Source organism: Vidua macroura, chromosome Z (assembly GCF_024509145.1).
Source record: "Vidua macroura isolate BioBank_ID:100142 chromosome Z, ASM2450914v1, whole genome shotgun sequence".
NCBI classification, from domain to species: Eukaryota; Metazoa; Chordata; class Aves; order Passeriformes; family Viduidae; genus Vidua; species Vidua macroura.
The window spans coordinates 70,294,066-70,311,574 of record NC_071611.1 but is presented as its reverse complement, the minus strand read 5'-3'; the positions used below and the strand labels follow the sequence as shown (position 1 = coordinate 70,311,574).

Here is a 17,509-nt window from a genome sequence, read left to right as displayed (position 1 = left end):
TTAAATAAAACCACATCAAAACATCACAGCTGCTGACAGACAAAACACTCCTTTATTCCAGTGGGAAAGTTTGGTGTTTCAAGAATAGAGAATGACCGGATTATTAACAGGAAGAGAGGATAAAACAGGCTAAAAATAACATACTAAGATACGAACATCGTATTATATTTTCCATGATATATACTACATATTCTGATGTTAAATAGTTACTTAAGAATAAACTAAGTTAAATTAAATTAAGTTATATACAGAAAATATGGAACTGGATCAAATTAACATCAAAGTATGCATTTTTATTTTTAAGTGTTTTTGAACTTCAGTAAAAGAGCAGTAGAAATTCAACAGTGCTAAGTGCAACATCTTATCCCCTGCTGTTTTGTCCAAATTTAAGACAAATCTGGAAAGAAACAATCTCTCCTCACCGAGAGCTACTATAATTATACTACAACAGAACCAAGAACATTAACTGTCATTTAGACACTCATACAAAACCTTAAGATGGATCTTGGAATTACACTTACATACTGCCATTCAATACACACTGCCAGTCAATTTTCACTAAAGGAAGAAAAGAAAATCTAAGGAGAATACATAAGAACAACTATTACCACAATATTGCAATACATAATAGAACAATGGCTCTCTTATCTCATTATTCAAGAACAATTCAACAGGAATCAAAATCCATGCGGATTGAACACATCACTCCCTAAAAAAAAATCTCGGTGTGCAAATGACTTATTTTGCTCTTTCGGATTAGGTTGACAAAGGTCTGACGTGTTACACTGACAAAAACTGATACTGATGCCACTGTAGCAAAAATAATAATTCACAGGCAAGTAGGTTGCAGCTACAACACAGGGGAGACCAGAGTACATTTGAACAATTTTAGATTTCAGAAACATCCACTGAAGAAATAACACAAGAACTTAAAAGAAAGAATCACCATTTATATTTAATGAATTTTTAAGAGATTATACCAAGCATACATGATGACAATTACTTAAGACACTAAATTAGCTTTTATATTGTAATCATATAGCTCAAAATAAAAAAAAAATTAAAATTACCTTGTTTCATTGTAAGTGTTTTAGCAGGTTTGAAAAAGATACTAATAAATATACAAAATGAAGTCAATCATACCTTTAGCCACAGCTTCTTTATACTTTTCTTTGGCAGAATTTACTTCTTTTATTAGTTGTCTGTAGCTAGATTTAAGTTTCTCTAGTTCTGTCTTTGTGACCTTTAAGAAAAGAGGAATATAAAAAGCATTAAAAATACTTATTCTTGACACATTAAAAAAACATAGCATTAGTAAAACAGAATTAACAGAATTTATTATCAAAGATAAGGATGCTACACTTTCCACTGGTTTGAGAAAATCTTAACAGGATATTATATGGTGCAAATTACATGGTGCAAAATCAAAATCAATAAATGCATGGAATTAAGTAAGAAACCTAAGACACAAATCCCCATTCACATCAATATAATTAAAAATATAGTTAGAAAATCCAGCTAATAATCAACAATATTCCATTCCAATTACAAGGCCAAAAAAAAATTTGCTTAACAAATCATACTGGCTTAAAATGTCCTATGCATAGGAAGGAATTTATTTTGCACCCAAAAAAACCCAGTATTTTTAGACATTACACTTCATACAAATGACTAAGGAACAGCAACTTGACATGAAATAATCTTATCAATTGTAAAACTGAAACCCTTAAAAAGGAATACCAAACCAATAACCAAAAAAACCCAAATAAAAACCCAACTACAGAAGCAACCAACCAAATAGGAAACCTCTACCATGAAACTGAGCACTGAACATAACATTTTTGGTCACAAAATTAAAATAAATTTTTCTCTTCTACCCCCATCATTCATTCAGTGTGTGACAAAACTAGTGCACTGTTCAGAAATAATCCCAAATCATGAACTTGCAAACAAAATTCAGTAACAAACCAGCCATCACAATACCAAAAAAACCTACATATATTGTAAAGAAAAACAAAAAATTCTGACCCAAAAAAAAAAGAAAAAAGATCCAACAGAATAACCGACATGATAGGAAAATCATGTAAGATAAATTATTGACTACTTTTAATGGAAGTGCTCCTCTAAGTGAACATGCAGAAAAAGAAGTTCATTGTACTGAAAAATTGTTCCTCTTGCAGCTGGCAGGAAGAAATCTGCAGTTCACGATTTTCCCTTTTTTTCATGAGGCAAGGCCCAGATAACACTACTTTCACCAACATGTGAAAACTTAATGAAATTCCTTAAAGATCCAACAAAGTGATGTCTACAGTTTCTGTTTTTGGGCCAACTGTGCAATATTTAATTTGAAGGCAGAACCTTTTCTCCACATCAATCACATATACTCATCTCATATATCTACACTCTGTAAATTATACACATCTGCTGTTATTATACACCAATAGAGGCAAGATAGGAGAAATAACTTTATGACAAATTTGTATTTAAAGACAACATCACAAATGGAGAAAAAGATGCAATTAGGAAGTAGTCATCACAATTAAGACCTAAATAACAAGAACAGCTTCTCTTATAGAAAACCAAAAAATAAATCAGGGCACTAGCATTAGGAAACCTTTATAATAACTACATTATGATTCTTAGATTGTGTTTTTCCAACAGACAAAACCAACACCAACAGCATGTCTGCTCCCAAAGAACACTTAAGGAATTAAGATGGTCAAGGATAACTTTAAACTCCATTTTTATTTCAAAAGGTCTTACCCACCTAATTAGCACAGTACTCGACTTTTTTCCCCTCAAATTTCATTAAGAAAGAAAATTATTAAACCTCTTAATGGAAACCGGAATAAATAGACAATATACAAGTCCTATTACATTTGTGCAAAAGCCATGTTATTTCACTATCCTTAAGAATCTCCCCTGTAAGATTCTTTATTGTAGAGGTGTCTAGAATAAGAAAGGATTACATACATGCATTTCACCTAAACACATTTTTATGCCATGTTATCCTAAAAATAGGAGCTGCACAGACACTGATGTTCACAACCTTTGCATACTGTCCTGAGATATAACTGGCATTTTACCTCTGTGCATAACAAAAGCAGAAATAATACCACGGAACATGAGAAGTCTTTTGAATTTCAGGGAATCATTCTTAAAGTGCTCCAGGTACACAAAACCTTGAACAATGTCAGCTAACAATAGGAGAACACTATTCAGACACTTCTTTGCAAATTCAGGAAGGGGAAAAAAGGAAAACAAACCCAAAAAACCTCTAACCAAACAACAATGCAAGCTTAATCAGCAGGATGCAAAATACTTTCATGGCTACGCAGCGCATAATAAACTAAAGCCAAAATGATTTGTAATAATCATTTGGCAAGTACTTAGTATGCATTATGGTATTTTGGAAAAGTCTTATTTTAAAAGACATTTTTATTAGAGGTTCTTTTAGAGTTTGGCCTATTAACAGAAAACAAAACATTGCATAGTCTCTTTTCAAAGTATACCTGAGCTTACTCCATTCAGCCTTTCTTATCTTTTTCTTTTTATCTTTCTGCAATTCTTTGTAACTTCTATTATTTCTAACACATGCTACCAGTTTTTCCTCTTCTTCCATTCTGACATTTTTGAGATACACCAATTCGTAAGTAGCAGTGAGTGATTATTTAGCTTGAAGTTTTATCAGATAATGACAGCCTACTGACCATGCATCAAAAAAAGACATCCCCATAGTCCCTACCTGGGGAAGATGCCAAGATTCTATCATATTATGGAAGCAATCTTATTAGCACCAACACATTTAACTTAAAATAGTCTTAGTTTAAATACAGAATAGCTCCAGGCTCTTCTCATAACTGGCCCAAGAATCTTTTACTCATCAATCCATAACAGTGTTACTAGCTTTACTCAGATGTTAGATTTTAATTACACTACTTCAAATCCCAAATTCTCTGCTGGAATAAAGAAGAAACAGTGCTTTTCCTTCTCTCAGTAGACCTTTCAGACTATCACTCTGATTTTTGACATCTGTAACTTAATTTCCCCCAGAGTATTTGAAACTGTGATTTCTGTCAGCTTTACTGACAAGATACAGCACTTTGAACACAAGCAGGATAACAGATATGTCATGGAAAACACTCTCAAGAGTTTCACACCTGCAGTCTCAATGTTTGGTTTACACTTACTTTATATTTTAGAATAGGGACTAGAACACCCTCTCCCCACCCAAAAGAGTCTGGACTGCCAAGAGCACTCATTAACAACAGTTTACAGTGCCGTATTTCCATGAATGCCTAGAGTGGAATTAGAACAGGAAAAGAGATGGAATAGAGAAGTGTCACACAAGAATTAATTATCCTCTACTAGAAAAGCATTTCCAGTGCTATTTGTCCATTGAAATTCATATGGAAGAAACTTTTCCATCTTTGTCTTATTAGCTAGCATAAAAGAAAATCTGTAGAAAATTATTAAAATTTAAATTAAGCATTCTACATATCACCCACTAAGCTCTTATCACAGCATGAACAAAACCCAAAAAATTCCACTCAGTATTTTTAAACACAGAGAATTATTATCAATTTATCAAGCACAGATTGATAAAATACCTTATACATCTCTGCTTCAATTTGTTGATGAACACCTACGAAACTCTTCTTAACTTGCTGCTTATCTTTGATCATCATTGTAAGCCTATGCAAGGGCCCAGAATTAAGATCCTCTGCATGTGTCTTCATTATTTTGCTCAGTTGTTCTGTTTGTTGTACCACGAGCAACCAAGACTATAAAAAAGTCAGAACAGAAAAGCACTTATTTATTTCAGCTCACAACGAAACAATTAATAAGAACTGTGGGAAAAGATGCATCATTGTTTAAAAAAATTCAGTACAAGAACTAATTTTAAGCTTGCCCAAATGCATTTCAGATCCTCCTGCAACTGCAAAGTCATGCCTCAATCTCACTCATAAAATAATAAGAAAGCACCAGAGACAAAAATACAGCTATTGAATATTCACCCTTCAGCACTGTCCTAGTATTTCTGAACACCCATAAAAGGACTACAGCCTTATTTTTTTTAAATATACCCTCAACACCCCAACAACCATGTTCCTACATACTTTGTCCTCCAGTTTCCCCCCTGCAGTTGCTCTGCCCAAGCTGACTTCCACACCTTTGTCTGAATACCTGACAGCAATATGCATTTGAGAGGTGGTGGTTTAAGAGGACACCAGTGCATCAGCTGCTTCACACAGCAGCATCAGTCAGGCCACCAGCACCAAAGCACAAACAGACACAACACCCATCTGTTACTGTAACCCAGCATCCTTATGTACCCTTGCTTTAATAGCTTCCTTGGACATTCTGTCAGTTTTCAGGACAGCTTAATGTGCTGTGTGTGGCTTTGAATACAGATACACTTCTACAGATATCAGAGACACAAAAGTGTTACAAATTAAACTTCAGTTCAAATAAAAGCCTTGGTTACCTTCAATATTACTGTCACACATTTGATTCCTTAAAGATAACTCCCTGACAATGAATGCTGTGCTAAGACTTCAGAGTGGCTACATGCCACACTGAATTACAAGGTTTTGAAGGCAGCTAGTATATGAGTTCTATTGGCATTTATATTGGTTCTTACTAAAACAGAATCAATCTGAAATAAAAACTTTAGAAAATTAATTTGTTTCTTAGTTTTGGAGTTTCTTTATATCCTGTATACAAACATTTACACCTAATATTTCCATCTCTACATGACAATGCTGCAACAGAAACTGGATTATAGAGAACAAAACAAAAGACAATTGACTCCCCTATATACTGAACTATCTTAAACATTCCTTCCAGCTTGTAACTATCCCACAGATTGGCACAGAGATATCTGGACTGCTTAAAGTGTGATGTTATAAAATGTCAAGGCCTGAAGCTTTCCTGCTATGGCTGGAGAACATTTCAGAAGCCATACTGCAAAGCTGCGTAGGATAAAACAGTACTGAACACCTATGTGAGAAGAGTGGGCCTTTGTGGTTACAGAAGAGTTCACAGAAGTGCTCTCAGAGGTGAAAATGTAGACAGAATCATCCATTTTCTGTAAGGCTAATTTCTAACTGATGAGACAACCACTGTTTAATCCTGAAAAATCACACCAAAAGCATTTTTCAACAGTACAGGTATTCTAAGAAAATGCTTAGTTTACAAGTCACCAAATGAGCTTAAATAAGCCAGAAACATAGCAATTACTTCCCTTTCTATTAAAAAAAAAAAAATTGCATATTCCCCTGTTATTTACATCACTCTTTCCATCAGGAAAAGGGGAAAGTGATGTTTCCATAGGGAAATAGCAGCAAAGCAGGATTTCTGTGCTCGGTATGATTATGTATTATTATTTTAAATTAGAAGAAGGTGAAGTGAAAATGCTTAAATAACAGAGATTTATATGGGACAAAAAAGCTGGGTGGGGACAGCAGAAAAGGTAGAGCATTTCCTTCCACAAAAAATTACCACAGTCCAAATGCAAATGCATTATTGTTTGGTTTAATACTATTTTTCAGACATATGCACACTCAGAAGTGCAGTCTGAAAGCTCTTAAAAACACCTCTTTTCTAGCATTACCAGTTGCTGCTCCCATGCCTTCCAGCAAGTTTGTTGTCTCCACATGAAAAAAACCAGAAGACAGAATTTCCCAAACACCTTTTCTCTCTAAGTGCTCACTCTTACTATATGCTTAGAGACCAAATCAAAACAAAACAAACAACCATAACAACAAAACCAACCAAACAAAACCCATTAAACAGCTGGCTAATGGGTTTTAATGCCACAAAATGCCAAATAACACCACGATAACAAAAACAGGTATTTTATATCTTAGAAGATGTAAGAAATTAAGACTCATGTCCCATAATATTTGCATCATTCTTTGGGTCTGTAAAATGTCAGGAAAAGAGAAAAAAGTATCACAGACTATTAAAATAAATTAGAATGACATTAGTAAATAATCAATATTTCAGGCTTTTTAACTGCCAAAACCAGTAACGTAATGTGCCACTACACAACTGCAAAATCCAAGGTGTCAGTGAAATCATAAGGCAAGCCCATATAAAAGATCTGACAGTTCATATGAATGTTTTTAGTGTTAAAACTTAGAAATCAGAGAAAACGTAGAAATCAGAGATGCAACTTAATGAAAAATTACACCTCCTTAAGAGATAAAAAAAAGGGAATGAAAATCATGCTGAAGGACAACTTGAGCATCTCTGTTCAGAACAAGATTTCAAAATGTGACATGCACGCCTCTTTTCAAGCCAAAAAGAATATGGCTTCAGTCAGATCTCCGGATTTTTTCAGTTTATCTGCTCACAAGAAGTGCTCATGGAGATACCTATGTGAAAGTTAATGGTTGTTTAAACCTTACAACACTAAATACTCTGTGCCAATGAAAAAAAAAGGCAGTATTTCAATTTGCAAGGCAAGAATTATTGTGAGGGAGGGAAGCAACAACAGAACGTGTTATTTATAAACACTGCACAGCGCTGAAGCAGCCCAGCTACAGTAGCACAGCCCTCAAGTCACACAGACACCCTGTATACATCCATCCTGCTGCACAAGGAGCAGTCCTCTTCCTAATGCTACACCACAGCCACTGTCCAAGCAGCCACCTCATAAGCCCACGACATAAAAACTGCTTTGTCTGAAATTTAACCTGACCCAGAAAGAGTGTTTTTCTGCAGAAAGAAAATAAGGATTCATGCCAGACTGAATGCACTGTGTAACCACTGCTACAGAACAAGGGCCAAGAACTGAATAAGCCATCAAAACAGAATAGTATTCTCTTGTCAGTAGAGAATCCAGGTCCAGAGAAGAATTTTCAAACAGGTGATGAGGGAAGTATGCTTCATTATTACATTTACTTGGACTTGCTCTAAGTCTAAAAACCATTAATTTGGAGAACAGACAGCCTTACCTCTTTAAAAACTCAACACAGTTATTTTAAACAGAATACAAAATAACCTCATAATTACGAGAAACATCCTGAATTAATGTTTTGTTCTTACAACAACACATGCTGCACTGTGAGTAACAGCTGGAATGCTAGGCTTTGCCTTGGTTTCCTGGCATTTTTCTATTTCTGTCACAAATTCTATATAACATAAACAATAGCTCCTATCTTAAAAGAAAAGCTTACTACAGCATACTTGATTTTCAAAGCACTAAACAAAGAAACAGGTTCAACCCATTTATGTAAAATACTGAGTTTCAAAAATTGGGATTGATTCTCATTCAGTTAATTTTTTTCTAAGCAAGACTAGAGCTCAATTTCTACATATTTCACTGAGAAACTAAAATAATTAATTTTAAATGCTTTGGCAACATTAACTCTCAAGAAACTGAATGGATATGAATCCAACTCAAACCAAAAAATCAAAAAAAACCAAAAAAACCCCAGAATCCAAGGATATTCCAAATTCAAACTTCAGACTTACCTTGGACACATTGCTGATATAATCCAACTGACAAGCGCTCTCTTTATCTACTTGGTTACAAAGATTCTGTAAAGTGGATGCATATTCTTTATCACTTTTTACTCTCATTACCATAAATTTCTTCACTGTTTCCAGTAGCCGTAGTTCCCAGTCTTGCAGTTTTAATAAAGCATCATGAGAATACTTCAGGTCACCTCCAAACCCCATTTTTTAAGGCACTATATACCAGACAGGGGGAAATACCGGCTCTTCACCACATCTGAAAGGAGAACAACACTGATGAGACATTTATCAAAACAAAAACTTCTGGTGAGACAAAGAGCAACTGGAGATGCCTAAACCCTGAAATTACCTCATCATAAGATTAACCACATACATTAACATCCTCAATATAAACTGAAAGTAGGCTCGGAGCACTGTTTTCAACAACAAACTCTGACTGGAAAAGATTTCAGCCTTAGAATTCCAGTTTCCATTTCTGCAAAAACATCCCTCCCTAACTTAAAGTATGAAAAAAAACATAACAGCATCTAAGACAAACACTTAAGACCAATCTACATATTTAACCAAATAAGTACAGCTAACAATATCTCCAGACAAGCTGCCAGCTGCACTTTTCTACTGCTGGTGACCTGAAACTTTTGTCATATTTACTGTCCTAAGAGCACAGAAAAATCCACATAAAACACAAGCTCCCAGGCACTGCATCTGTGGGAAATTTATAACTATTTAGAAGCTAGTTTGTTCCTAAACCCTGTGTTAAAAGGCCATTAAACCTGCAGATTCAACCTCCCAAAAAACCAGAAAATATCCCAAAGTAGGTTTCCCATCCAACCATACACTGGTCCCCTGGGTCAGAGTTCTTTAGTTCACATCATTTTACCCTAGACAGTCCAGTCTTATTGTACCAAATTGCCATAAAATTAAGATTGATAAACAGGTAAGAAATGCTGCTTTACGAAATCCTATAACAGAACTAAAGGTCAAAGACACATTGCTAGAGTTAGCTTTAAAATGCCTGCATCTGATGCTAATAAACACACATCAACATTCTGGAAGAGCCGAAACTGTTGCTGCCTGGTTGCGGCCACAGTATGGAGGTCTCCCGGCTAGCACACTCCCTATGGCCGGAGGGCGCAACAGGAGGGGCTGCCCCCAGATCTCTCCTGAGACCTCTAGGGTGGCAGTGCTCACAGGGAGTTGCTGCTCCCTGTGGCTGGCTGGGGTGCGGGTAGCACAGCTCCAAAGCAGGAACGAAGAACTGAGGCGAAGAAATAGGAAAGGGCCACTTGTATGAATTTCAAGGTACTTTATTCCCAAGGTGGGTTCAGGAATAAGTAAGCGCAGAAATGAGGGGGGCGTCACATTTTAAAGAGGGAAGGGGGTAAGGGGTGGAAACCACTTACATCCAATGAGGGGACATTAGGGGAGGAGAACACAGCTGGGGCGATCCAATGAAAGCAGCACAGGGGAGGAAGCAGGCCTAACAGTCCAATGAGAAACTGTGCAAGGGTAACAGACAGGGAACTTTCCAGAACAACCAGGGTGTGTTCTACTTGACAGGCAGGGGTAGGGGACAGTGAACTAGGGCTTGACCTGGACATATAAGGAGACAAGGGAGGTACAAAGGAGGGACTGGGGAGACTGACATAGGGACTGACAGGCACTTGGCGGGAAAAGGTTGAGGTAAACAACTTAGGGCTAAACCATCAGGGGAACAGAATGGGGTACACGGGACAAACCATTACAAACTCATTAACAGAAAACAACTGTAAAACAAACCACCACATCTCCCCCTTTTTTGTTTAATAAATTTGAAAAAGCAACTGGGGAGAGGTACAATTCTAGATTTCAAACTTCAGTCCCGTTGACAGTCCCATTGGTAGCACCTTCTTCCCACATTCCTAGTCAGCGGTGGTGGCTGCTATCACGATCCTTGAGGACGAAGAGTTGGTGGTGGCATTGGAAATTAGTCTTTTTAAAATTCCAAAAACCAAGGAAACCAAAAATATGATGACAATAAAATACCCGATGTCTTTGACAACTGAAAGCATCCAGCCTGACAGGCCCCAGTTTTTGAACAGATCTTTAAACCAGTCTTCATTTTCTTGTTTTACACTTCTTATTAAGTCTTTCATTTCCCTGATGGATGCATGGATACTTTGACTCTTGCTGGATAGACTGAAGCAACAGTGCCCTTCCAACTCCTGACACCCATGCCCTTGTGCCAGCAGCAGAAAATCAATAGCTGCCCGATTTTGCAGGGTAGCTTTCCTGGTTATTCCCTCGTCTTCGAGGAGGTTGCTTAAGGCCGTTGATGTTAAATTCACCTGCTTCATTACCCAACATTCCAGACTGCCCAATTCACTCAATGCTTTGGCTGCCACCACCCAGGGTAGGAATACGGAGACGACAACCCTTTTTGATTTGGCCCAATGCTAAATTTCAGTGTCACAGAGTTCATCAAATTGACTTGCACCCCATTTAGCAACCTTTGCCTCACTTTTTGCTTGCCGGATTGCAATTTGGGTCATGTTGGGGGAAGTGAGGGAATGACGCCCCAGGGTGCACAGACCTCCGAGAAGGCGAAAGGGGATTCCGGGATAGGTGCGGTCACCACAAACGAAAAACATGCCTTTATCTAGTTTCTGGGGGTAAGAGTCATCTGTGGAGGGGGCCTTTATTTTTGAGAGGTGTTGACACTATCTGTTGGTGGTAAATTGAATTTTGTGTTGTTTCACATCTTCATAGGAGCCTCTGTGGCTAGGTTGAAAATCGAATTGGACACAAAAGATGGCTTTGGCAGAACCCAGCAACTCGAATTCTTGGGGTTCTTGATCTAAACAGGGCAATCTGTAAACCCACTGCTGCCAAAACACAAGGGGGTTAACGATTTGGTTAGAGCGCTGTTACTAAGGCCCCAGTTGACCCGTGTATTAGGGGGATGTTCCTTGTTGATGTCATTTTGAATGGTTCTTAGGGAAACTGGATACTCTTCCAATTTAAACGGAATTCCCACCAGGCAGGTTAACATGGGATCTTCTGCTGCGTTGGTGGAGAGGCACAGATGGTCTTGATTGAGGGCATGGGCCAGGGTTACCCACACATTCTTTCGTGGCTGAGACATGATCCATGCATCCACGGATAGGAAGGTGAGGGCTGTCAGCAGCAGGAGTATGGTCTTCATGTCTGTCAGGTGGATGTCCTAAAAGAAACAATAAAGTCTCTTGAAAAGAAAGCAAGCAAAATGTAACTGAAAGTGCCAAGTGCTGGGGCAAGGGGTTAGGGTTTTCCTCTTCCTTTGCGGCGCCTCCTGTTGGAAGCCACCATGCTGTTGGTTGGGTCCTTTTGTTGAGATGGCAGTTTCCGGCTCGGGTTCCTTTCCCGCAGGGGTGTAGGGCTTGACCCACTTTCTGGGCACCCACTTTACTCTGGAGAGCATGGACACGCACATGTATTCATGCCCCGAAGTGACCAACTTGAAGGGGCCCTGAACCTCCTGAGACTCCGGATCTCTTATTAGAACTGGAGGTCTCTCCTCTATTTGAAAGTGCTGGTGGTGATTAAAGTGCCTCACGACTGGCAAGCTGGGGTTATCAAAGGAACAGTTTAGGAAGTTAAGGGTGAAAAGGGCTTTGCATAACCTTTGCTGTGGTGTTGTTACCTGGACATCTTCCCTTTGGCAGGTGAGGACTTCTTTGAGGATTTGATGTGTTCTTTCTATCACTGCCTGGCTGGTGGGGGAGTGAGGTATCCCAGTCCGATGTTGAACGCCCCATTCTTGCAAAAACTCACCAAACACCTTGGAGGTATAGGCTGGGCCGTTGTCTGTTTTGATGGTATTTGGGACCCCCAGGGTTGCAAAAGCCTTGGGCATCTGTGGCCTTTTCTCCTGTGTGGGCCGAGGCAAAAACTGCTCCCGAGAAGGTGTCTACAGATACATGGACGTATTTTTGCCTTCCAAACTCGGGTATATGTGTGATACTTGTTTGCCACACCTCACAACTGCGGAGCCCTCTTGGGTTCACCCCAGCACCCAGTGATGGTAGGGCAGACTCCTGGCAGTTCGGGCATGTGGCCACTATTGCCTTGGCCTGGTCATGCCTTAGGTGGAACTGGCGGACCTGACCAGGAATGTTTTGGTGGAACTGCTGATGGCTAAGCTTGGCCTGTTGGAAGATGTTAGGTTGGCCAGCCAGCTGCAACGGGGTGGCCAGGGCGTCTGCCTTACTGTTTCCCTCTGAGATGAAACCAGGGAGGTCAGTGTGCGACCTCACATGCATCACGAAGAAGGGTTGCTCTCGGTGAGAAACCAGATGGACAAGTTGCAAGAGCAAGCCAAAGATGACTGGATTAGAGACCTCCTTTAAAACAGCATTTTCTGCCCTCGACACTACTCCAGCTACATAGGCCGAATCTGTAACAATATTAATTGGTCCTGAAAATCCCTCAAAAGCTCTGACGACTGCGTCCAACTCAGCGACTTGAGGAGAGCCCTCTACTATCTTAACATCAGCTTTCCACTACTGAGTTTGAGGATCCTTCCAAGTCATCAATGACTTGTGGGACCCTCCAGACGCGTCAGTAAAAACTGTAAGAGCTTTCAACGGGCGTTTACTCTGGATGCCTTTTGAAACCAAATCAAATTCTGTATTAAATAATTTTTGAGCCGGATGGTGAATTGAAATTTGGCCTGGATAGCTGTCCAGAGGGAACTGCAAGCTCTCATTTTCACGGAGCAAATGCTCCAAGGTCTCTTTGGTCATTTTCCCTGTAGATATTTTGATAGAGACGTGGATGCATGTGGAATCGCACCCCGCCAACAATCGCAGACGAACCCTAGCCCTTGTGATCAGCTGGGCCATCAGCTCTTGTGGCCTTGTGATACTTTTAGACAACTGGTGACCAAGGAACACCCACTCTGTAATTAAGAGGGGATCCCATTGGTCCATGTCCCACTGAAAAATGAGCCCGTGGAGGTGCGGCAACTTACCCAGGATGATGAAGTGGAAGGGCAGACCCTCACAGCATCGATGGGCTTGCTGGTCTGCTAGGGTGGACTGTACCTTCTCGAGCGCAGCCTTGGCCTCCTGGGTCAGGGCCCTCGGAGAATCCAGCTCCTCTCCCCCCTTCAACAAGTTGAAGAGAGGGGATAGATCCCCCGTGGTGAGCTCCAGCCAGGGCCTGATCCAGTTTAAGGACCCACACAGTTGGTGGAGGTCCCTCAGAGTCTTTGGATTGTCGTTGACGAGGACCCTCTGAGGTCTTATGGTCCTATTTGTAATTTCGAGGCCCAGATACCTCCAAGGCGGCAGCTTCTGTACTTTATCTTCTCATAACTCAAATCCAGCCGCCGACAAGGCAGTGATAGTGTCCTCCAGCACTCCTGCAAGTACATTGTCATCGGGCGCACAAACAAGGATATCATCCATGTAGTGGTATATGATACACTCTCCCGCTTTGGCGTGCATTGGGAACAGAACTCTGGAAACATACCACTGGCAGATGGTAGGACTGTTCTTCATCCCTTGTGGGAGAACTTGCCAGTGGTAGCACTACATGGGAGCTTCTGTGTTGATGGAGAGTATAAAGAAGGCAAAGCGCGGAGCATCAGCTGGGTGGAGGGGAATTTGGAAAAAACAATCCTTTATGTCTATAACAGCCAATGACGAATTTTGGGGGAGCATTGAAGGGGATGGCATCCCTGATTGGAGGGACCCCATGTCCTCGATGACATTGTTTATTTTTCTCAAATCGTGGAGGAGACGCCACCTGTCCTTCCCTGGCTTTTTGATGATGAATACCAGGGAGTTCCAGGGGCTGTTGGTCTCAACAATGTGGCCTTTGGCCAACTCCTCCTCCACAATTTGAGTGAGCGCACTCAATTTTTGTTTGTTTAGCGGCCACTGTTCTACCCACACTGGTATATCTGTGAGCCAATTCAGCTTTTGGGTAGGGCACTCCTCAGTGGTCGCACCTAAAAATCCTGAGGGGCCAGAAGCTCCAATTTGGCCCACCATTGGGACATGGCATCTCTCCCCCAGAGAGTAAATTTGGAATTTAAAACTAATGGGCACACTGAAGACAATTGCCCGTTTGGTCCCTCAGTTTGCACAATGCTCTTAGAACATTTCGCCAATTGGGAACCCTCAACACCCAGAACCTTGCTGCTCACACTTTGCAGCTCCCATTGTGACGGCCATTTGTGTGGAGGAATGACCGTCACATCTGCCCCCGTGTCCATCATCCCCTCCAACTGGATGGAATGCCCCCTGCTCTTAAGGCCACACCATATGAGGGGCTTGTCCTCTCCCAGCACTTCTATGAAATAAATGGAAAGGTCCAGGTCATTGCTGATGGCATAAGGCACTGGAATGGCCTGTGCAATAACCTGGCCCTTCGACAGGAAGCGGGGGGGTGGACACAGCGCGCCATGAGACTGAATCGCCCAGGGTTGGGTGACAGGATCCCTGGGGCGATCTCAATCTCAATGGGAGTGTGTTTGGTGCCCCCGACAACAAGGTACTTGCAGTTTGATGAAGTGGTGCGCTCGTGTCCTTCCACCTGATGGATATGGGGAAGAAGTCCAGGCGCAGCAGTGATAACTTTCCAGTCCTGATTGGGAAAGAAAAGTGGGTCAGTAAGTCTCAGCCGGTATGGAAAACGTTTGTCATTGGTGTTAACAGTGCTGCTAGTGGCGACACTAGCAGCCCCACTGCGGTCTGCCCCATATTTGTCCACGTGCGGAGCAGACCTGCACTCCGCTTTCAGTTTTTTTGTTGAGGGGGAATTTCCCCTTCCCCTGCTCCTCCTGCACTGGGTGGCATCCTCCCCAGAAAAGGGCATTGGTTAATAAAGTCCCCTTCATGGTTGCAGTGAAAACATCTTCTTTTCGGGAACTGGCTCCTTGGTGGGATAACTGCAAGAGCTGCTGCTCTTTCTCTTACAACAATCTTCTTTGATGGTTCCTCTGCAGGTGTCATAGCTTTGCGTGTGCACTCTTCTATTAGCAGGTCCAGTGTTGGTGTAGGAGCAGATGGCAGTGCTAAGATCACCTTCCTGCACACTTTGTTCGCATTGGTGGAGACAACTTCTAAAATTAATTGTTCTTGGAGGCTGGAATCCTCAACCTTTTTCTCCACCCCTGCCCGCACACAATCTACAAAGTCCATAAAAGGTTCTGCAACAGATTGTCTTAGAGAAATATATGACTGAATGGGCTCCTTTGATGGCATACTTAGAAAGGCTCTTTCTGCAATATCTTTGATGTTGTCCAGAACCGCCCTAGAAAGGCCTCCCACTTGTTTCCTGGCTTCTTCCCAATCACCCTCACCGACTAGATGATCAAGTGTGAGGTTGTTACCCTCAGCATCGGTCGAATAATCAGAACTTTGCAAGAGCTGTGGAAGTCCCCTGCTAATCTCTTCCATGTGCTTTCCCATAATTTATAGTCTGATGGAGGAAGCAAGCAACTGAACAAACGTTTTAAATCTGCGGGGACCAATGTGTTCGATGTAAACGTTGCCTTTAAAAGTCTCTGGAAAAATTTGCTTTTTTGGCCAAATACACTCTGCGAAGTTCTTTGACGCTTTGATATGAGAGGCGTTCCCATCTAGGGTGATCCCCCCTCACAGTGTAGGTGACTGGGGCCAGGAACAGTGGGCTGTTGTTTTCAGGGACTTCCAGTTCCCCAGGCCCCACACCCCTACCCCCCACATCACCGTGGGAACCGGAAACCAGAGCGTGGGAAACAGAAGTCGGTGGGCGGAGACTGCAGGCTGGGGGGCTGAGACAAGGAGTGAAGTGGGACAGGGGGAGGAGGTAACTGATATAACACTGGGGGCAGAGCCATGGGCGGAACCATAGCAGGGGGAAGGCTGCCTGCCGCAAAGGAAGAGGAAGGGGATCAAATGAAGTGGAAGGGTCTAGGGATTGAGCAGGAAGGGGAAGGAGGGGATTTTGGGAAAGAGAAGCACCCGCCCTGAGGTGGCGGCCATTACACGATGAAGCGGCGCGTGCCCTGAGGCAGCGGTCATTTTGTGGTGCTTCTCCGGGATAGAAAGAGGAACCATCTTGGGGGACAAAACTGCCTTGGAACTCAAAACTGGGATTTACAAATGGGGCAAAGGGATTGGTTTGAGGGTCTGGGGTGAGGTCCCTGACAGTGTGGCCAGCACTGTCAGGGCGGGGGTACCGAAGGGGTGTGGGGGAGCCAGGGTGGCAGTAGCCGCCCTGCGTCTTTTGATGGGCTGCTCCCCCCTGCCCACCCGGTGTAGGGAAAGAGGGAATGGGGGAAGATGGTGTGGAATGAGGGGGTTTGGGCAGAACTGGGGACAAGCTTGTTGGTTGTTTTTTAGTTCCCTGATCCTTTTCTTTGATGACAACCCAGATCAATAGAAATAATTGCATGAAACCATCTTTAACTGAGGGGTCACCCCTCTTGGTGTCATCCTTTAGTTTGATTCCTACTAATTTCCAAAATCCAATTTTTTGAACCTCAGATGGTGTAACGTTTGGGAAGCCAAAAAACAACCACCCAACAAACCTAAGAACACCCTTTGAAAAACTCACACCCCCCTCCCTTAGGATATCCCGAACTTGCACAAAAACCTCCCTTTGCTGAGTGGACAGCTTAGTGCCCATCCTGGCCTCTCAGCGTTATTTCACCCACCTCTGCAGGGAAAGCAAGGAAACTAAAAGGAAAAGGGTCTGGGAAGCTGACGGGGGCAGACCACTTACACCGCGCGCAGTGTGTCCTCTCCCTCGGGGTGTGGCTGCCCAATACCCAAGTCCCTGGCCGGGTCCACCCAGCCACCAGGGCACTCACCAGACCGTCGGGTCCCGGAACAAAGGCTGCAGAGGGGGTCCTCAGTCCTGGAAACACCTTCCCAGGCACCAGGGGGAAGGTTGTGTCTTCCTCCTCCAGGAGCACCACCAAATAAAACTTGGCGTGCTCACAGAGAGACGTTGGTGCTGCCAAGACTGTAAAATCCAAAGGTCAATGCCACAGGAACAGTCCAGCTGG

The 17,509-nt window shown here is 41.9% G+C and overlaps 1 protein-coding gene across 5 annotated transcripts in view; it reads right to left on the bottom strand.

The window, feature by feature from the left end:
- Positions 1 to 17,509, bottom strand: part of FER (FER tyrosine kinase) — a 163,509-nt gene that overhangs the window by 133,291 nt on the left and 12,709 nt on the right. For all 5 annotated transcript variants that reach the window (XM_054002674.1, XM_054002671.1, XM_054002675.1 and 2 more), the window contains exons 2-4: positions 8,485 to 8,743; positions 4,611 to 4,784; positions 1,144 to 1,243 (exon numbers count right to left, since the gene is read on the bottom strand). In XM_054002674.1, the coding sequence (XP_053858649.1) occupies positions 1,144 to 1,243; positions 4,611 to 4,784; positions 8,485 to 8,691 (481 nt within the window). In that variant the 5' untranslated portion in view covers positions 8,692 to 8,743. The remainder of the gene's footprint in view (positions 1 to 1,143; positions 1,244 to 4,610; positions 4,785 to 8,484; positions 8,744 to 17,509) is intronic.